At 44.9% G+C, this 23,275-nt stretch overlaps 1 protein-coding gene across 1 annotated transcript in view; it reads right to left on the reverse strand.

Moving 5' to 3' along the window:
- LOC130276986 (uncharacterized) overlaps positions 1–23,275 on the reverse strand; it is a 92,873-nt gene that overhangs the window by 67,742 nt on the left and 1,856 nt on the right. Inside the window, exon 2 of the mRNA XM_056527092.1 lies at positions 22,244–22,405. Within this exon, the coding sequence (XP_056383067.1) occupies positions 22,244–22,394 (151 nt within the window). The 5' untranslated portion in view covers positions 22,395–22,405. The remainder of the gene's footprint in view (positions 1–22,243; positions 22,406–23,275) is intronic.

Genomic DNA, 23,275 nt, shown 5'->3' on the forward strand with positions numbered 1-23,275 from the left:
ACCTGTTCCAGCCCCTGCCTCTCAGCACCCCCCTGACTGTGAAAGTGCGAATGTTTCATTTAATCAGTTATGGTTCATTGTTATCGCTCCAAGCTGTTTCATTGGATTCTTGTGAGAATTCCACAGGTAATATGACGTCGACGACCAAAGGGCGTTAGTCTTGAAAAGGTTACATCGATTTTTTAAAATTTATATTAGATTCCCAAGTTTAATGTCCCAGTGTTTACTTTGAACTAGTACTGTATGACCACAAAACCCAATGTAACAAGGAGTCATGTGGCGGCACAATGACAGAGTCTAGAGGTGGCAGCAAATGAGGAGACCATAATCTGGCAGAAGGACACAGCCTGGAATTCGCGGCAGCAAGAGTAAACCATTTAGTGGCTGAATGACACAGCCTGGAGTTGGCGGCAATAAAAAAAAAACACCTACTACCACAAGCCCAAGAGAATGAAATCATGAGCAAAAAATACTGCACAGGTGGCAGGAAACATGCCAACAGGTTTCGGGTCCTAAATTTATCATCTAGGACATTGTCCAATAACCATTTTTCGGTTCTATCCAAAGGACTCAATTATGCTCCTACCAATAGCTTTGATGTTTTTTTGTCTATTTGTGAAGTAAATAAGTTTATGCGTAATTTAACCACCAGAATGCATTATTTTTTAGTCTCCATCTGTACCTTTACCTTTGGTTCGTGACATTATTGTGAATGAGTTTAAAAATATGGATTTCAGTGAACAACAGTCATTATGCATTTTGCAAGAAGTAAATGAAACTTATCCTACTGAAGAACACAATACTAATACTAATCCATTTCACAGAAACAGTAATCCATATTTTTACTGCATTCAAACCCGGTCGGAATGTATGGATCTTTTTCAGGTACTAGTGTTTAAAGATTTTGTATCACTAGGGTCTCGTGCACACCAGAATTTAGTACACAAACATAATTTAACATGAGGTGAGCGCGAGGCTTTGGAGGACCCCAAAAAGGATCAAAATCTGATTATAAGAATGTCTGACAAGGGTGGGTTGGTTACGGTTTTGGACAAGACCATGTACATTAATCAAATGAAAGAGTTAATAAACAATACTAGCACTTACATGGTCTTGCCCAATAACCCTACCAAGACATTCCCACTTGAATTTTCCAAAGTATTACAGGAAGGAGTAGCCATGGGAATCCTCACAGAAAGCCAGAGTGATTACCTAACGGTTGACAATCCCATAATTCTCGTGCTGTATGTTTTACCAAAGACCCACAAAGCGGTTTCACCCCCACCTATGTGTCCTATGGTATCTAGCACTGGCTCACTGCTTGAGAGGACCTCATTGTGGCTGGATCAATTACTTCAGCCTTTGGTGCAAAGGGTACCTGGTTTCCTCAAGGATTCGAAAGAAGTCCTGTGTAGTTTGGTTGATGTCCGGTGGGGTGCAGGTTGGAGCTGGGTGGCATGTGATGTCACCTCGCTCCACACCTGCATCCCATGGACAGTAGCCATCAAGGCCATTTAATTCCATCTTGTTAAATATAGTGATTATTTGACAGAATTGCGTGAATTCATGCTACATATAACTTGGTTTCTAATGTCACATAATCACTTTGTGTTTGATAGTGAACATTACTTGCAAACTAGTGGCGTCTCAATGGGCACAAGGCATTCGCCTTCGCTCGCTAACTTGACGATGTCCTATTGGGAGGAACTGTACATTTAGTCCTCCATTAATCCATTCTCTAGTGATGTGCAGTGGAACGGAAGATATATAGATGACGTACCACTGTTTATAGAGTACATCAATTCTAATAATCTTAATTAAAAATTTACATCTGCAATTTATTCACAGACCGTTCCATTCTTAGAACTTAGGTGAGAAAGTTCAATCTGCTGTCTATCGCAAACCTATGTCAGGTAATACTTTGTTGCGTGCTGACAGCAATCACCCATGGCACACAATTCGATCCATACTGTCACGATGCCGGCTGGCAGGAGGTGGATCCTCTGTGCCAGAGAGGGATTGGCGTGGACCGTGCTAGTGGACCGGTTCTAAGTCACTACTGGTGTTCACCAGAGCCCGCCGCAAAGCGGGATGGTCTTGCTGCGGCGGTAGTGACCAGGTCGTATCCACTAGCAACGGCTCAACCTCTCTGACTGCTGAAGATAGGCACGGTACAGGGGAGTAGACAGAAGCAAGGTCGGACGTAGCAGAAGGTCGGGGCAGGCAGCAAGGATCGTAGTCAATAAGGAAATAGCAGGAGGTCAAGTACACAGTATGGACAAACACAGTAACGCTTTCACTAGGCTCTAAGGCAACAAGATCCGGCAGGGGAGTGCAGGGGCAGAGATCAGATATAGTCTGGGAGCAGGTGGAAGCCAATTAAGCTAATTGGGCCAGGCACCAATCATTGGTGCACTGGCCCTTTAAGTCTCAGGGAGCTGGCGCGCGCGCGCCCTAGAGAGCGGAGCCGCGCGCGCCAGCACATGACAGCAGGGGACGGGAACGGGTAAGTGACCTGGGATGCGATTCGCGAGCGGGCGCGTCCCGCTGTGCGAATCGCATCCCCGACGGTCATGACAGTGCAGCGCTCCCGGTCAGCGGGACCGACCGGGGCGCTGCGGAGAGAGAGACGCCGTAAGCGCTCCGGGGAGGAGCGGGGACCCGGAGCGCTAGGCGTAACAGTACCCCCCCCCCCTTAGGTCTCCCCTTCTCTTTGTCCGGTAACTGCCTCCCCTGGGATGAGGACACCGGGAAAGAATGGAGGGATTCCTCAACGGCAGGCAGTACAACAGGAGTGGGAATGGGGAGGGAGGGCAGAGGGCGAGGCCTGGCACGGGGCAGTGTGACACCAGGACGGGGGCCATGAGGAGGCACCGAGGCTTGCCTGACTGGACTGGGAGGGGGGGAGAGGCACTTCTTATGGCAGGCAGAGTCCATAAAGACCTTAGGGAGACCGGATACAGGGGGAACCACAGGGTCACGGCAGGGAGTACTGGGAACCGGTTTAAGGCAGTCCTTGAAACAAGAGGTACCCCAGCTCTTGATCTCCCCTGTGGACCAATCCAGGGTTGGGGAATGGTGTTGAAGCCAGGGTAGTCCAAGGAGAATTTCGGAAGTGCAATTGGAGAGGACCAAAAACTCAATTTTTTCGTGATGAGGTCCGATGCACATTAGGAGGGGCTCCGTGCGGTAACGCACGGTGCAATCCAACCTGACTCCGTTGACCGCGGAAATGTAGAGTGGCTTGACGAGACGGGTCACCGGGATGCGGAATTTATTCACCAAGGACTCCCGAATAAAATTCCCAGAGGCACCAGAGTCCAGGCAGGCCACGGCTGAGAGGGAGGAGTTGGCTGAAGGAGAAATCCGCACGGGCACCGTGAGACGTGGAGAAGCCGACTTTGAATCAAGAGACGCCACACCCACGAGAGCTGGGTGCGAGCGTGCGTTTCCCAGACGTGGAGGACGGATAGGGCAATCCACCAAGAAATGTTCGGTACTGGCACAGTACAGACAAAGATTTTCTTCCCTACGGCGATTCCTCTCCTCCTGGGTCAGGCGAGACCGGTCCACTTGCATGGCCTCCTCGGTGGGAGGTCTAGGCGTAGATTGCAACGGAGACTGTGGGAGAGGTGCCCAGAGATCTAAGTCTTTTTCCTGGCGGAGCTCTTGATGTCTCTCAGAAAAACGCATGTCAATGCGAGTGGCTAGATGAATGAGTTCATGCAGGTTAGCAGGAATTTCTCGTGCGGCCAGAACATCTTTAATGTTGCTGGATAGGCCTTTTTTAAAGGTCGCGCAGAGGGCCTCATTATTCTAGGATAGTTCAGAAGCAAGAGTACGGAATTGTATGGCGTACTCGCCAACGGAAGAATTACCCTGGACCAGGTTCAGCAGGGCAGACTCAGCAGAAGAGGCTCGGGCAGGTTCCTCAAAGACACTTCGAATTTCCGAGAAGAAGGAGTGTACAGAGGCAGTGACGGGGTCAACGCGGTCCCAGAGCGGTGTGGCCCATGACAGGGCTTTTCCAGACAGAAGGCTGACTACGAAAGCCACCTTAGACCTTTCAGTAGGAAACTGGTCCGACATCATCTCCAAGTGCAGGGAACATTGCGAAAGAAAGCCACGGCAAAACTTAGAGTCCCCATCAAATTTGTCCGGCAGGGACAAGCGGAGGCTAGGAGTGGCCACTCGCTGCGGAAGGGGTGCAGGAGCTGGCGGAGGAGATGGTTGCTGCTGTAGCAGAGGCAGAAGTTGCGACTGAAGTTGCTGCACCATGGTGGACACTTCCGACAGCTGGTGGGTTAGATGGGCGATCTGTCGGGATTGCTGGGCGACCACCGTGGTGAGATCAGAGATATAAGGCAGGGGAACCTCAGCGGGATCCATGGCAGGATCTACTGTCACGATGCCGGCTGGCAGGAGGTGGATCCTCTGTGCCAGAGAGGGATTGGCGTGGACCGTGCTAGTGGACCGGTTCTAAGTCACTACTGGTGTTCACCAGAGCCCGCCGCAAAGAGGGATGGTCTTGCTGCGGCGGTAGTGACCAGGTCGTATCCACTAGCAACGGCTCAACCTCTCTGACTGCTGAAGATAGGCACGGTACAGGGGAGTAGACAGAAGCAAGGTCGGACGTAGCAGAAGGTCGGGGCAGGCAGCAAGGATCGTAGTCAATAAGGAAATAGCAGGAGGTCAAGTACACAGTATGGACAAACACAGTAACGCTTTCACTAGGCTCTAAGGCAACAAGATCCGGCAGGGGAGTGCAGGGGCAGAGATCAGATATAGTCTGGGAGCAGGTGGAAGCCAATTAAGCTAATTGGGCCAGGCACCAATCATTGGTGCACTGGCCCTTTAAGTCTCAGGGAGCTGGCGCGCGCGCGCCCTAGAGAGCGGAGCCGCGCGCGCCAGCACATGACAGCAGTGCGAATCGCATCCCCGACGGTCATGACAGTGCAGCGCTCCCGGTCAGCGGGACCGACCGGGGCGCTGCGGAGAGAGAGACGCGCTCCGGGGAGGAGCGGGGACCCGGAGCGCTAGGCGTAACACATACCAGTAGGAAAAATGCTGCATTTAAAACGTAATTGTACCAACCATAATGTACATCAAAAACAGAACAATAAACTTAAAAAATGTTTAAAAATAGAGGATATTCTAAGTTTTATCTTAACTGTGCGGAACACATTGTAGCAAATAAATATCGTGCTGACCTGTTAAAATCCCATAGCAAGGGCAAAATGGATTAAAAAAACGGTATTTCAGGAAGCCAAAAATATTGTCAAAAGACATTCACATTTATTACATCAAGACCCAATATTGTCTATAATATTGGAGGAGGGGTGTGCAGCAGTAGCTAAAAAAGCTGCTACGCAGGGAGATTATGTTATCTCCCAGCGAGGTGAAATCTAAAACGTCCCTCACACGTACATGGCTACATTGTAGCGGGTTTCATAAGTGCGGCTCATATCTCTGTAAAACATGCCACTTTGTCAAAGTAGGGAATACCTTCGCAGATTCAGCCAATAGTCGCATTTTTAATATTAAACAATTTTTGAATTGCAATTCCACAAACGTTGTCTACGTCATTGAGTGCTCCGAATGCAATCTCAAATATGTCGGATGTACCAAAAGAAAGTTCAAGACTCTCACATTGGGGCATCTCAATGACATAGACAGTACAGGGTTCAGACGAAATTGGTCTGGAGCCTCCAATCACTTTAAAGAGGTACTCCACTGTTCACATGCAATGTAGCACATGCAATACAAAAAGTTACTACAGGCATAAGAGAAGGTGATCTTCATAGAAAATTACTGAACAGAGAAGCATATTGGCAGTTCATGTTGAAAACTCGTGCTCCTACCGGCCTGAATGTTAGACAGGAACTTTTACTTAATTATTAATTATTTTTTTATGTATTTTTGATAGTTCCATGCCCTTTGTTGTTTTGTATGCAGTCATATGCGTCCTTGTGAATACTGTTTCATTCATTCATATATTTATTTCATCACATGTGCCAATTCTGGTTATCATGATTATTTGTAATTTATACCATCACTTTCATTAGTCTTGGCACATGGCCTTTCTCTACTTTTCATATTTTTCTTCTCTTTCAAATTATCTACACCTTTTAACTTATTTTTTTAACTATTTCCGGTGTTGTATTGCATTTTTTCATATTCTATTCCAGTATTTTTATTTTATATACCGTATATACTCGAGTATAAGCCGACCCGAATATAAGCCGAGCCCCTAATTTCACCCCAAAATCCCAGGAAAAGTTATTGACTCGAGTATAAGCCTAGGGTGGGAAATACATCATCCCCCCCCCTGTCATCATCCAGACCCCCGTCATTAACACCCTCATCATCATCACCCTGTCATCATCCCCCCTTCATCATCACCACCTGTCATCATCCCCTTGTCATCATCCCACACACCCCCTTCATCATCCCCCTGTCATCATCCCACACCCCCCTTCATCATTCCCTTGTCATCATTCCCTTGTCATCATCCCCCTGTCATCATCCCACACCCCCCCTTCATCATCCCCTTGTCATCAACCTCTTGTCATCATCCCACACCCCCCCTTCATCATCCCCTTGTCATCATCCCCTTGTCATCATCCCACACCCCCCCCCCTTCATTATCCCCTTGTCATCATCCCCTTGTCATCATCCCCCTGTCATCATCCCACACCCCCCTTCATCATCCCCTTGTCATCATCCCCTTGTCATCATCCCCTTGTCATCATTCCCTTGTCATCATCCCCCTGTCATCATCCCAAACCCCCCCTTCATCATCCCCTTGTCATCATCCCCTTGTCATCATCCCACACCCCCCCTTCATCATCCCCTTGTCATCATCCCCTTGTCATCATCCTCTTGTCATCATCCCACCCCCCCTTCATCATCCCCCTGTCATCATTCCACACACCCCCCCTTCATCATCCCCTTGCCATAATCCCCCCCTTCATCATCCCCTTGTCATAATCCCACACCCCCCCCCTTCATCATCCCCTTGTCATCATCACCACATGTCATCATCATGGTCTTCAACCTGCGGACCTCCAGATGTTTCAAAACAACAACTCCCAGCAAGCCCGGGCAGCCATCAGCTGTCCGGGCTTGCTGGGAGTTGTAGTTTTGAAACCTCTGGAGGTCCGCAGGTTGAAGACCACTGCGGCCTTCGACATCATCCAGCCCCCTCTCACCCCCTTTAGTTCTGTACTCACCTCCGCTCGGCGCTGGTCCGCTGCTGCAGGACTGTCCGGTGGGGAGGTCGTCCGGTGGGATAGTGGTTCCGGGCTGCCATCTTCACCCCCTGGGAGGCCTCTTCTCCGCGCTTCGGGCCCAGAATAGAGGCGTTGCCTTGACGATGACGCAGAGGAACGTTGGTAATGAACGTACCTCTGCGTCGTCGTCAAGGCAACGTGACTATTCCGGGGCCGGGCCCGAAGCGCGGAGAAGAGGCCTCCCCGGTGAAGATGGCTATCCCACCGGACGACCTCCCCACCGGACAGTCCTGCAGCACCGGACCAGCGCCGAGCGGAGGTGAGTACAGAACTAAAGGGGGTGAGAGGGGGCTGGATGATGTCGAAGGCCGCAGTGGTCTTCAACCTGCGGACCTCCAGAGGTTTCAAAACTACAACTCCCAGCAAGCCCGGACAGCTGATGACTGCCCGGGCTTGCTGGGAGTTGTAGTTTTGAAACCTCTGGAGGTCCGCAGGTTGAAGACCACTGAGGGCGGAGAGTTCACTCGAGTATAAGCCGAGGGGGGTGTTTTCAGCATGAGAAATCGTGCTGAAAAACTCAGCTTATACTCGAGTATATACGGTACATGCATTTTTACACCACCTTCAATAATAATTCCATTATCAAATATATTTTGCATATCTTGTACATTTTGCACATTTCACATATCTCGCATAATTACACACTATGAATACATGTTCGACATTATTATTTGAATATTCAATATTTCACAAATATGTGTACAAACAAGCTGCATTATGACCGCACAAAGTGTACCTATGCAAGTTATTTGGAATTGATGACTGTTTGCTTTTGTTTCTTTGTGGATTGTGATAGTTTCTTTCTTTTTCCCATGTGACTTTTTTAATTGTTATTTTAATTATCACATGTGTATCTTTAGACAGGAATAGAGATAAGTGAACTTTTCAAAAATTCGGTTCGGCCGATTCACAAAATTTTTCAGAAAAGTTCGTTTCTGGTCGAATAAATTTGCGTCGAAACTGTATTAAGAATGGCTATTTCTGGCCTACAGAGAGCCCCAATAGGGGTGTAGAACACTTTGCCTTGCTGTAACACGCATAAGGACTGTGCTAGGTAAGTGAAATCATACTGTTATTCACTTTGGCATGCAGATTACAGGCATTGCCATTAGAATCACTGCTGCAGAGCGTCTATGTGGCAGCATGGAGACCATAAGGTGTCAGAATTGAAGAGGAGAAAGATCTTTTATGTCATATTTAATGTAATTTGATGTGAAAATTAAAAAATGTTATTACCCATTCTGGCAAGCATCGAGCTGGTGGTCCTACGCCAGACGAGATACCACCTATTCCAACCCCTGCCTCTCAGTGCCCCCCTGATTATGAAAGTACGAATGTTTCATTTAATCAGTTATGGTTCATTGCTATTGTTCCAACATGTTTCATTGGATTCTTGTGATAATTCCACAGGTTATATGACATTGAGGGCCAAAGGGCCTCAGACTCAGTCTTGAAAATATTACAACCCCTAAGATTAAAAGATTAATGTTGAAATATCTATTGAAGATGTATGTTAGCTAGTGCTACCATCATAAAAAATTTTGGCACAGGCCCTGCAGCAACAGTAAGCCAAGTAGTTCCTGAAACACACAGAGTGGAGCAGGAAGCAGCAAAATGATATATTGGCTGAATGACACAGCCTGGAGGTGGGGAAAGCATAAGGAGCCCATATAGTGTCTGAATGGTACAGCCTGAAGGTGGCTGAAGCATGAGGAGACCATATAGTGGCTGAATGGCACAGCCAAGAGTTGAGTAGACACTAGGCCTTCACAATCCCTAAGATTAAAAGATGAATTCAGAAATTTAAACCGAAGATTTTGGATAGCTAGTGCTACCTTCCATAACAAAATTTTTATTCCCAGACCCAGGCCCAGAAGATTTTGGATAGCTAGTGCTAGCTACCATGACAAAAAAAAATTCCCTGACCCAGGCCCACTAGCAGTATCAGTAAACCATTTATTGCCTGAATGACACAGCCTAGAGTTGGCTGAAGCATGAGTACACACCAGGGCTTCACAATCCCCAAGAAAAAAAAAAGAATTTTTGAAATTTAAAATGAAGATTTTGGATAGCTAGTGCTACCTACCATAACAAAATATTTCTTCTCAGACCCAGGCCCATCAGCGGTATCAGTAAACCATATATTGCCTGAATGGCACAGCCTGGAGTTGGCTGAAACATTAGAAGACCCCAGGGCTTCACAATCCCAGAGAAAAAACACAAGAATTTTTGAAATGTAAAATGAAGATTTTGGATAGCTAGAGCTACCTACCATAACAAAATCTTTATTCCCAGGCCCAGGAGCAGTATCAGTAAACCATGTATTGCCTGAATGACACAGCCTGGAGTTGACTGAAGCATAAGTACACACCAGGGCTTCACAATACCCAAGAAAAAAACACAAGGATTTTTGAAATTTTAAATTATGATTTTGGATAGCTAGTGCTACCTACCATAACAAAATTTGTATTCCCAGACCCAGGCCCAGCAGCGGTATCAGTAAACCATATATTGCCTTAATGACACAGCCTGGAGTTGGCTGAAGCAAGTGGAGACCATATGGCGGCACAACGACAAAGCCTGGAGGTGGTGGCATCAGCATGAGGAGATAATATGGTGGCACAGTGACAGAGCATGGAGGTGGTAGCATTAGCATGAGGAGACCATAGAGCAGCAGAATCAGAGAGCCTGGAGGTGGCAGCATCAGCATGAGGAGACCATAGAGCAGAACAATGACAGAAATTGGAGGTGGCAGCAGCAGAATGAGGTCCATGCCAACTGAGGGTTGAGTTTGAGGAACCCACCGACTGTTGACTGGGGGTGTCGGATGTCGAATATAAATGAAGCCACTCAGCTCACTCACCACATAGCCCAATGTAGTCCTTTCACAGAGACGCCAAGCTATGTGAATAAATAGCGCTGGAGCTCGGAGATGCGGGCTGCCTGCCCGTGGCACAAATAGTGGGAAAATGGACAGCTATCTGGCTTCTCAGCAGACTGTTAACATTTCAAGCTTTAATTCAGTCCATTAAAACATAGATAGGAGTTAAAACTGGCACGCCAAAGCGTTTCGGACCAGCAAGGGGTCCTTAATCATGGCAAGTAACAAACAGAACTGTGCTGGTTTTTATAGTGTACCTGATAAAAGTAGTTATCTGGGTCCTCCCATCCACATGAGCCGGTGTGTGACAGCAGTTCTGGTGGATGTCAGGTGAGCATAGCTCCATATAAAATGGGCTATGTGGAAGACCTGTATTGGACCTGTGCATCAGTGAAAGTTCCCTAGTAGTCATTGGAAACAGAATGCACTGGTGTGAACAAGCGTCTACATCAGGTGACGGCTAAACAAAATGCCAAACCTAATGTATATGACTGTGCACTCGATGCAATGAAGTTGTAAACGCAGACCTGGAGAAAATAAATAAATACAGAAGACTATAAGAAGAAATGTATATAATTAAATAATACTCCTAACGCTGTTATGGAAGAATTTTTATTATGTGTAAATGTAACTATATAAACAAGGAAAATATGAATAAACACATTTAACCTCTTAGGATGATGAATAGTATAGAATTAAACCATAGGACTCCAAAAAATTCCTGGTCAAAAAATGCTAGTATGATCTCTCATCAAAAAGCGGGCACAAAATTATGCTCTACTAGTTCAGTGGACTACCTACAAATGATCTACGTAGCTAGTAACTAAAAACGACATTAATATATGTAAATGCAAGAGAAAAACTAGTAATGAAAAGGATCGTGTTCAGACATGGATAGAAATAACGCAGTCTAATTAAAGGGGTATTCCAGGCCAAAACTTTTTTGGCTTTTTTGGCTCCGGAAAGTTAAACAGATTTGTAAATTAAAAAATAGTATCGATTGTGTGCAGCTTACAAAAAACAGGGGACGAGGTTAACTGAGATGCTTTTTCACCAGAAAAGCAAAAATGGTATAAATATAGAAAACAAGAGAGTACTCAGTACTCAGTCTCACACCTGTACAAACAGGTATGTGATGGAGGAATGGATTCACTAGACAATAATTATAAAATGTATTTATACAAATATAACCAATCCACAAACCGCAGGGCCCTACGGATGTGTAATGGGATTACAATAAATATGCAATAATGACTTCTGCCCATATTCATTCATGCAAAGATTCAATTTGAATAATACAAATAATAAGCGATAATCTACTAATGACAAGAAAAAATTATTAAAAAAATAAAAAAAGAATAAAAATAAATAAATTAAAAAATTATAAAAAGAATAAAAAAGATAAAAAAAGATTTTATCTCTAAGAATGTCCTGAAAGAAAAAATATTTTGGTGGCCATCCTGTAACAAAAAAGAATGATGTGGCAAATCTCTGGATATCGTATATCAACCCCGAAACGCGTTTGGTTTTTGTTTTGAGATCTGAAGTTTTTTGGACTACTGCTCTATTCATATTTTGCGTTTTACCTGTGATTTATATGGATTAATTATTTGGACATTTTTTGGACATTATCTGGATGACTTTTGAAGGAACATCTATTGTTACAGCTGTGACAGAAATAAGAGACTATCTATCTCCACTCAGCGGTATGGACTATAAGTCCCAGCATGACCTTCTAAGCTCTGTGTATGAATTCCCGCTAATTTGCATCATCATTGAAACCCCCCTTGGAGCCTCTATCTACCTGCCTGTATACGGCTCACACCGGCTCTAGAGGTCAGCTGACGCTAACGGGGATTACCGAGGAACGCGTTGTGAGCAGCGACTGCATTGAGACACGGTACCTCTGCAGCCTCCAGCGTATGGACTGAACTTCTAGATACCGGGACCCCGAACTTTGAGGGTGGTGAGTGGCACACAGTGCCGAGAACGTTTTCCTTTTCAGGATTAATAGCGGAGACGATTATATACTTGATCGTGCCAGAAAATATACAGTTTAATACTATTACAGGAGAAATATTATATGTTTCCTTTCCAGGATTAAAAACTGTTATAATTTGTCCTTGGATATAAATTGTCTACGGAACTGTCACAAGCTATTTATGAAATTGATATACGATATCCAGAGATTTGCCACATCATTCTTTTTTGTTACAGGACGGCCACCAAAATATTTTTTCTTTCAGGACATTCTTAGAGATAAAATTTTTTTTATCTTTTTTATTCTTTTTTTATTTTTATTTTTTTATTCTTTTTTCTTGTCATTAGTAGATTATCGCTTATTATTTGTATTATTCAAACTCAATCTTTGCATGATTGAATATGGGCAGAAGCCATTATTGAACATTTTATTGTAATCCCATTACACATCTGTAGGGCCCTGCGGTTTGTGGATTGGTTATATTTGTATAAATAAATTTTATAATTATTGTCTAGTGAATCCATTCCTCCATCACATACCTGTTTGTACAGGTGGGAGACTGAGGACTGAGTACTCTCTTGTTTTCTAGATTTGTAAATTACTTCTATAAAAAAAATCTTAATCCTTCCAATAGTTATTAGCTTCTGAAGTTGAGTTGTTGTTGTTTTCTGTCTAACTGCTCTCTGATGACTCACGTCCCGGGAGCTGTGCAGTTCCTATGGGGATATTCTCCCATCATGCACAGCTCCTGGGACGTGACATCATCATTGAGCAGTTAGACAGAAAACTTCAGAAACTAATAACTATTGGAAGGATTAAGATTTTTTAATAGAAGTAATTTACAAATCCGGTTACCCTTCCGGAGCCAGTTGATATATATAAAAAAGGTTTTGCCTGGAATACCCCTTTAAGTAGCAACCTCATGGATTATACAAATGAGTGTTACCCAAATATATACATACAAGAGACTATTATTACAAAAGCTATGAGTAGGTGTTATCAGACAAAACAAAACAAAAGCAAAAAACAAAAAGAATGGTATGAAGTAAACTCATAAATGGAAAATAATTTGATGTGGATGTACTCAATCTGTGTGATGGTCCGGGAACTTTCGCCTGGTGGTATCCTCAACCCACCTTAAATTTGGAAAAAATTGAAAGTAGAAGAATGGAGAGGTTCTCAAGGACTGTGAATGGGTCTGTGGATAGTATATGAGAATTATTACATAGGGATAAGACCGAGAGGGTGGTGTTGATTGTGAAAAATGGTAGTATTATTATTATAATGGGATGTTCAAATATAAAGCAAGTGTTGTGTAGAATGTGTAATGTAGCTGTGGGATATGAAATGTAACCGTATCAAACTGAGCAGAATGTGTCAAGTGTATTGATAGCGGTGTGTTGAGTGTTAGAAAGCATTAGATAAGATCTTATTGCCACAGACACACATCATAAAAAGAACTACATCTACCATTTGGAAAGTACTACATCGCTATCAGGCAACCAACTTACCTACAACCATCTGACCTCCGACAACACTGTCCTCTCACAACGTAGGCCGATACCACCACAAGGAAGGGAGACCGGTGAATCAACCTTGGAGGCGGCGAGCTCAGCCAGTGACCGGTCTGTTGGAAGACAGACCCCGCCGCTGGAACCCACTCCGCCGTAGCCATCAGGACACCGAGGACCCCAGCCCCTCTATGATCGGGTAAGCGGTACATAATACCGTAAGGCTTACAAATTAGATTGCGGCCGCCGAGCCGCCCAACATAGACCGCGACCACCGAGCCGCCTTACAGCTATCCTGGCACTTTCCCCCACCTGACTTGTGTGACCGCTGTGCCACCATAAGGGGAAGTACCACTGCACTATCATTGGACTTAGTAACAGCATTGGAGGATTTGTCTGTCCTATTTTTCTATTGTTCTATTGCTGCCGTGCGATACTCTGGAAACAGTGGGCTATTTTTCATGTAGCTCCAGAGGTTGCAAACTGTAGTTCTGAAATCAAGACTTTAAGCCATTCCCACATAAGAACTGTGGCATACCATACCCATTCATTATTTTTTTTTCCTTTATTATCTTAATTATTTGTATTGTGTGTATAGGAGAGGAGTGCAAGGGCCCTGCATTTCCCTCTCCACACTGTCTTGATGATTTATTTGATTAAATATTCTTGTACCTTGGACCTTTAGCTTTAGTGTCATTTAGTTACATTTTTATTTTAGATATATTGTCACTAGCTACAACACACAGCGCTTTCTAACACTCAACACACAGTTATCAATACACTTGACACATTCTGCTCAGTTTGATGCAGTTACATTTCATATCCCACAGCTACATTACACATTCTACATAGTTACATAGTTACATAGTTAGCATGGTTGAAAAAAGACATACGTCCATCAAGTCCAACCAGGGGTCCATCAAGTCCAACACTTGCTTCATATTTGAACATCCTATTATAATAATAATAAATTTTTTTACAATCAACACCACCCTCTCGGTCTTATCCCTATGTAATAATTTTCATATACTATACACAGACCCATTCACAAACTAATATATGTACATGAGGTCATTACGATAATTAAGACCCCTAGGGGTACGTGTGTCTAGGGATAAAATCCAAAACGCTTCTCTGGACTGCACCATACGTGTCCAATCTCCCCCCCTTTTCGGTTGGTGCACTTTTTCAATGCCACAAACCATTATGTCTGAATAGTCACCATTAGGGATGAGCGAAACGAAGTTGACGAACCCGAATTCGTTACGAATTTCTGGAAAAATTCGATTCGCAACGATTCTATCACACGAATCGCTTCATTAAACTCCATTTTACAGCGTTCCAGGCTATTGGAGACCTAAGATGGCGGGTCCACATGTGAGTACATGGGGCAGGGGATTATGGGAGGGCGGGAAACAGCGGCGGGAATGAAGGTAGGCGGGATGACCCTGAATCACATGTGAGATGCAGCCTATCAGTGTTCACTGACCCCTGTGATGTCACAGCCCCTATATAATCGGCGGCCATCTTGCCTCTCTTCATTTCATCTATGCACTCAGATGGAGAGGACGTGACTGTGTGTGTGTGAATAGCTCATACCACAGCGTTATACTGCAACTGCTAGTCACATCAGCATTAGGGAAAGACAGGAGTGCAGAGCGCTGTGCTGTTACTCTGAGAAGGATCATTGATAGCTAAACCTCCTATTCACGTTATTGAGCATTGCAGCAGAGAGGGGCAGATAGCTGTCAGCTGCCTCATACAGATCTCCAAGCTGCCTGAACTTTCTGAAGCATCTTATCTCCTCATTTTTCAGCCCAATTGAGTTTTTTTTTTTGCTCCACAAATCTTCTGCTGCTCAGAATTGTGTGACAGAGTGCAATTTAGGGTTTAATCCCACAATTTTTTTTTAGTGGTGCTGCACTGTTGGGTCCTGCTGCTGTTCACAAATAAGTCATATTAGTGTGGACTTTACTGCCTTTTTACCATTTTTCACCTGTTACTCACCTGTTACTCTGCCATTTTTCACCTGTTACTCTGCCGGTGTATTAAAGAAAAAAAAGGTTTTCCTGCGTACAAATACGCTTAACAGTGGCCTTATCATTGCAAAGGGCCTACATACAAGCAAATAGCGTACCATATACCACCTTTTTTTCTGTCTCTGTGCTAAATTCAGTGTTATACCACACGTTATACACCTGCCAGTGTATTAAAGAAAAAAACGTTTTTCCTGTGTACAAATACGCTTTTTCAGTGGCCTTATCATTGCAAAGGGCCTAAATACAAGCAAATAGCGTACCATATACCACCTTTTTTTCTGTCTCTGTGCTAAATTCAGTGTTATACCACACGTTATACACCTGCCAGTGTATTAAAGAAAAAAACGTTTTTCCTGTGTACAAATACGCTTTTTCAGTGGCCTTATCATTGCAAAGGGCCTAAATACAAGCAAATAGCGTACCATATACCACCTTTTTTCTGTCTCTGTGCTAAATTAAGTGTTATACCACACGTTATACACCTGCCGGTGTATTAAAGAAAAAAAAAAGGTTTTCCTGCGTACAAATACGCTTAACAGTGCGCTCACCATTGCAAAGGGCATACATAGAACCAAGTAGTGTACTATTTACTACCTGTTATTCTGTCTCTGTGCTAAGTTCAGTGCTATTCCACACATTAGTATACACCTGCTGGTGTATTTAAAAAAAATAAATGTTTCTGCGTGGAAATACGCATACCAGTGCGCTCACCATTGCAAAGGGCATACATACAACAAAGGAGTGTACTATTTAGTAACTGTTATTCTGTCTAGGGCCTATATACTTTGAAAGGACAGCCGTAAGTAATCGCCTGATGCTGTTCTATACCCTCATAAACGCACTAAGTATATCAGGCAGGGAAGTGGCAGGACGTGCACAGAGAAGGGGCAGAGGCCTACATACATCAGGCAGAGTTGGCAGCAGACTTGGGGTGAGTGGCAGCAGGAGTCGCAGCAATAGGCCTGAGCTCCCGTTAACACCCAATATTTGGATGTTTAGAAGTAGCTAAATACATGCTTAATGCAAATCTCAACAATGATCGCTAAATTCTCGGCGCTCTGCCAGGGCCTTCTCCTACCCCGCCTGGGCCGATCCGAGGACCTCACTAACCAACTCACTAACTAATCCAATCGCTTATAGCAACGGGCGGTGTGTACAAAGGGCAGTGACTTAATCAACACCAGCTTATGACCCTCACTTACTGGTAATTCCTCATTTTAAGGTTCAATAATTGCAATCACAGATCCCTATCACGAACTGGTTTCAGCGTGCAACACGCACCTGTCCTTGAAAGATGGAGACACGCTAATCCGTTCAGTGGAGCGCTAGTGTGGCCCAGGACCTCTGAGGCCATAACACACCTGTTATTGCTCGATCTCGCAATTGATCGGGCAAGGTAAGGGGTTATTAAAGCCTCTTGGGTACTGCTGAGGCCTACTCCTGACTGCTCCTGGTGCAATGTATGGGGTAATTAAACACTCTTGGGTAGTGTTATTGTTAAAATTACTGGTAATTTTATCAGTAATAAAATTGACTTTTGCAGAATGCTAACCATTACACAACGGAACGCTTGTTGCGTGTGATTTTTTAATGAAAAAAAAAATAGATGGAAAGGGATTAACTCTGCTTAACCCCTTAAGGACTTTTGTTTTTTCCTCCTTACCTTTTAAAAATCATAACCCTTTCAATTTTCCACCTAAAAATCCATATTATGGCTTATTTTTTGCGTCGCCAATTCTACTTTGCAGTGACATTAGTCATTTTACCCAAAAATGCACGGCGAAACGGAAAAAAAAATCATTGTGCGACAAAATCAAAGAAAAAATGCCATTTTGTAACTTTTGGGGGCTTCCGTTTCTACGCAGTGCATATTTACGCACGCAGCGATACCACATATGTTTATTTTTTTTTACACTGTTTATTTTTTTATGGGAAAAGGGGGGTGATTCAAACTTTTATTAGGGAAGGGGTTAAATGACCTTTATTAACACTTTAAAAAAAAAATTTTTGGCAGTGTTATAGGTCCCATAGGGACCTATAACACTGCACACACTGATCTTTTACACAGATCACAGGCGTGTATTAACACGCCTGTGATCAGTGTTATCGGCGCTTGACTGCTCCTGCCTGGATCTCAGGCACGGAGCAGTCATTCGCCGATCGGACACCGGGGAGGCAGGTAAGGGCCCTCCAGGTGTCCTGCCAGCTGTTCGGGACGCCGCGATTTGACCGCGGCGGTCCCGAACAGCCCGACTGAGCAGCCGGGTCACTTTCGCTTTAGAAGCGGCGGTCAGCTTTGACCGCCGCTTCTAAAGGGTTAATACCACACATCGCCGCGATCGGCAATGTGTGGGTATTAGCCGCGGGTCCCGGCCGTTGATGAGTGCCGGGACCGACGCGATATGATGCGGGATCGCGGCGCGATCCCGCTTCATATCACGGGAGCCGGCGCAGGACGTAAATATACGTCCTGCGTCGTTAAGGGGTTAATCATTTTTGGTGATTAGAATCCTTTTGTCATCTGATCTTTTGGAGACAGATGCGCTTACACACATGTAATAATTTTTGTAACCAAATTTCAAACATTGTGTGGTTTTAATATTTTTGAGAAGAATGTCTTTTGGTGGTCCACCATCCTGCATTATAGAGTCTTCTGAACTGCTGTATATGCGCTTGTTTTTTTTTAAAAAAAATGTATTTTGTCAGACAATTTCAATAAAATTTTGTGTTTTTTTGGGGTGGATTGTGAAGCCCGGGTGACGGGTGTGTAGTGTGTACTCGTGCATCAGTCAACTCCAGTCTGTGTCCGTTAGGCAATATATGGGTTACTGATGCTGCAGAGGTGGGGCTTTGGTCTTGGAATTTCAATTATTTAAAAAAATTGAACATATTGTGTGGTTTATTATATTAGAGAAGAATGTCTTTGGGTGGTCTACCATCCTGCATTATAAAGTCTTCTGAACTGCTGTATATGCGCTTGTTTTTACAGAAAGGTATTTTGTCAGACAATTTAAAAAAAAATTGCGTTTTTTTGGGGTGGATTGTGAAGCCCGGGTGTGTACTCGTGCATCAGCCAACTCCAGGCTGTGTCTTTCAGGCAATCTATGGGTTACTGATGCAGCTGAGGTGGGGCCTGGGTCTAGGAATTTCAATTTTTTTTTTTTTTAATTCAACAATTGTGTGGTTCAATATTTTTGAGAAGAAAGTCTTTGGGTGGTCCACCGTCCTGCCTTATAGAGTCTTCTGAAATGTTGGATATGCGCTTGTGCTTACACAAAGTTGTAAATTAAAAAAAAAAATGTATACAATTTTGTTGATTTTGGGGCGAATTGTGAATCCCTGTGTGTACTGGGGCATCAGCCAACTCCAGGCTGTGTCCTTCAGGCAATAAATGGGTTCCTGATGCCGCAGAGGTGGGGCCTGGGTCTGGGAATTTTAAATTTTTGGATTGCGGGTGCTACCAAAAAAGATGGACACACCCTAATCCGTTCAGTGGAGCGAGCCTGCGGCCCCGGACATCTGAGGGCATAACACACCTGTTATTGCTCGATCTCAGGAGAAGGGGGGTTCATCATCGGGAGAAGAGAGTTGCAGGTTGCCCTTGAGTCAGCAAGGCGGTAGCACGGTTGGCAGTCAGCGTTGTGTGGCAGTAGTGGAAATTCTGGAGCCAAACGTGCCCGGGGGAGACCACCTGCTTCGCGGCAGCTTACCTTTCTGGGAGATAGCGGGTTACCAGCAACGGTCGATGAAAGATAGAGACACGCTAATCCGTTCAGTGGAGCGCGCCTGCAGCCCCGGAAATCAGAGGGCATAACACACCTGGTATTGCTCGATCTCGCAATTGATCGTGCAAAGGTAGGGGGTTATTAAAGCCTCTTGGGTACTGCTGAGGCCTACTCTTGACTGCTCCTGGTGCAATGTATGGGGTAATTAAACACTCTTGGGTAGTGTTTTTTTTTTTTTTTATTTACTGATAATTTTATCAGTAATAAAATTGAATTTTCCAGAATGCTAATCGTTACACAACGGAACGCTTGTTGCGTGTGATTTTTTTATGAAAATTTACGGACAGGGATTAACTCTGCTTCATCATTTTGGGCGAAAAAAGTCCTTTGGTGATCTGATCTTTTGGAGACAGATGCGCTTACACACATATTGAATTAGTTTTTGTTAAAAAATTTCAAACATTGTGTGGTTTATTATTTTTGAGAAGAATGTCTTTGGGTGGTCCACCGTCCTGCATTATAGAGTCTTGTGAACTGTTGGATATGCGCTTGTTCTTAAACAAAGGTATTTCTTTAAAAAATGTCTAAAATGTTGTTGTTTTTTGGAGGGGATTGTGAAGCCCGGGTGTGTACTGGTGCATCAGCCAACTCCAGGCTGTGTCCTTCAGGCAATATATGGGTTCCTGATGTCGCAGAGGTGGAGCCTGGGTCTGGAAATTTCTAATTTTTGGATAGCGGGTGCTACCTATGAGAAATCTTTGTAAAAAATTTCATATATTGTGTTGTTTTTTGGGGGGGATTGTGAAGTCCTGGTGTGTACTCTTACATCAGCCAACTCCAGGTTGTGTCATGCAGGCAATATATGGGTTACTGATGCCGCAGGGGTGGGGCCTGGTTCTGGAAATTTCAAATTTTTGGATAGCAGGTGCTACCAATGAGAAATCTTTGACAAAAATTTCTCATTGTGTTGATTTTGGAGGGGGGATTGTGAAGCCCTGGTGTGTACTGGTGCATCAGCCAACTCCAGGCTGTGTCCTTCAGGCAAAATATGGGTTACTGATGCCGCAGAGGTGGGGCCTGGGTCTGTTAATTTCAAATTTTTGGATAGCGGGTGCTACCAATGAGAAATCTTTGTCAAAAATTTCATATATTGTGTTGTTTTTTTGGGGGGGATTGTGAAGCCCTGGTGTGTAGTGTACTAGTGCATCAGCCAACTCCATGCTGTGCCATTCAGCCACTAAATGGTCTTCTCTTGCTGCCAACATGTCCATGCTATGTCATTCAGTCACTATATGGTCTCCTGACACTGATGCCAACACCAGGCTCTGTCATTGTGCTGCTGTGCGGCAGTGATTCTAAGCGATGCCGGTAATCTGCATGCTATTCTGAATAACAGTATTATTTCACTACCCCAGCACACTCCATATGCGTTTTAGGACACAGCAAAGTGTTCTATACCCCTATAGAGGCTGTATGTAGGCTAGAAATAGCCGTTTTTAATATCGATTTGCCGCGAACAAATTCAGATTGAAACAAACTTTTCGGGAAAATTCGGCGAATCGGCCGAATCGAATTTTTGAAAAGTTCGCTCATCTCTACCCGCTACAATGGGGCGGAGCTGTGGCGGAAATACATTTTTGTGGATTTTAGAGAATCAATGAAAAACAGGACACTAGTAATATTGCTATTGGTTTATGACTCCGAGATGTAATCCCTCATCCAAGAGTAATTGTAATTTATGGATGACTTGTATCATAGGGCTGGATGTGAGTGCTTGATAAGTACCGTATTTATCGGCGTATAACACGCACTTTTTAGGCTAAAATTTTTAGCCTAAAGTCTATGTGCGTGTTATACGCCGATACACCCCCAGGAAAGGCAGGGGGAGATAGGCCGTCGCTGCCCGCTTCTCTCCCTCTGCCTTTCCTGGGGTCTAGAGCCCTGCTGCCGGCCCTTCTCTACCCCTGGCTATCGGCGCCGCTGCCCGTTCTGTCCCCCTGACTATCGGTGCCGGCGCCCCATTGCCGGCGCTGATAGCCAGGGGGAGAGAAGCGGCGCCGACAGCCAGGGGGAGAGAAGGGGCAGCGGCACCCATTGCCGGCGCCGCTGCCTCGTTGCCTCCCCCCATCCCCGGTGGCATAATAACCTTTTGCCGGGGTCGGGTCCGCGCTGCCTCAGGCCTCCGGCGTGCGTCCCCGGCGTCGTTGCTATGCGCTGCACGGCGCGGCGCATGACGTCAGTGCGCCGCGCCGTGCATAGCAACGACGCAGGGGACGCACGCCGGAGGCCTGCAGCAGCGCGGACCCGACCCCGGCAAAAGGTAATTATGCCACCGGGGATGGGGGGAGGCAACGGGGCAGCGGCGCCGGCAATGGGTGCCGCTGCCCCTTCTCTCCCCCTGGCTGTCGGCGCCGCTTCTCTCCCCCTGGCTATCGGCGCCGGCAACGGGGCGCCGGCACCGATAGTCAGGGGGACAGAACGGGCAGCGGCGCCAATAGCCAGGGGGTGAGAAGGGCCGGCAACAGGGCTCTAGACCCCAGGAAAGGCAGGGGGAGAGAAGCGGGCAGTGACAACCTCTCTCCCCCTGCCTTTCCCGGGGGTGTATCGGGGTATACACGCGCACACACGCACCCTCATTTTACCGTGGATATTTGGGTAAAAAACTTTTTTTACCCAAATATCCTTGGTAAAATGAGGGTGCGTGTTATAGGCCGGTGCGTGGTATACCCCGATAAATACGGTAACTCAGTCATTTAGCTGTGACAAAATGCATCTCTCATAAACATTTTTTATCAAGCACTACTACTGCCCCACCTTTGTCCGCCTTTCTTATTTCAATGGCATCATTTTTCAGAAGATCTTGTAGTGCCTGTCGTTGGATACTATTGAGATTATGTTTGAATGTGGAAGGAGAGTTAATGAGGTTCTTAAGATCATTTTCCACTTGTAACTGGAACACATCCATGGCCTTCACACCTGGAATTTATTGGATAGTATGTGGGATTAGGAGTCAAAAAATTCTCTATGACATGGTTACGTTTGTTTTGTGTCATCACTAGTGTTGTTCGCGAATATTCTCAATTCGAATTTTAATCGCGAATATCGCATATTCGCGAATTCACGAATATAGCACTATATATTCGTAATTTTGAATATTCGTTTTTTTGCGCGTATGTGAAAATGTATGCGCATATTTGCGAATATTGAGCCCTCCCTTATTTCATGGTATAGGGAACTATGACTGGTGCATTAACTCTGTGATTTTTTGCCCTTTGAAACCAATGGCCATTGTGGTCTATGGGGATCTCCCAGCATGTAAAACAGTAAGATAAGCAGGACCATCTTGGCAGCCCAGTGGATGGGAGACCACGATGGGCTCGAGTACTGGGTTGAGACAGAGTGTTACAGTGTTGTGGTTTAACTTTACTTTCCTGGAAAAGCTGCTGAGTTGCCCATAGCAACCAATCAGATTGCTTCTTTCATTTTTCACAAGGCCTCTGCAAAATGAAAGAAGCGATCTGATTGGTTGCTATGGGCAACTCAGAAGCTTTTCCTGGAAAAGTTTATGAGTTTCCCATAGCAACCAGATTGCTTTCTTCATTTTTCAGAGGCCTTTTTAAAAATGAAAGAAGCAATCTGATTGGTTGCTATGGGCAACTGCACAACTCTTTCTCTACATTGGTTTTGATGAATCTCCCCCATAGAGGGAGATTTATCAAAACCTGTCCAGAGGAAAAGTTTCTGAGTTGCCCATAGCAACCAATCAGTTTGCTTCCTTCATTTTGCAGAGGCCTTGTGAAAAATGAAAGAAGCAATCTGATTGGTTGCTATGGGCAACTCAGCAGC

The sequence above is a fragment of the Hyla sarda genome, chromosome 6, assembly GCF_029499605.1.
Source record: "Hyla sarda isolate aHylSar1 chromosome 6, aHylSar1.hap1, whole genome shotgun sequence".
NCBI lineage: Eukaryota > Metazoa > Chordata > Amphibia > Anura > Hylidae > Hyla > Hyla sarda.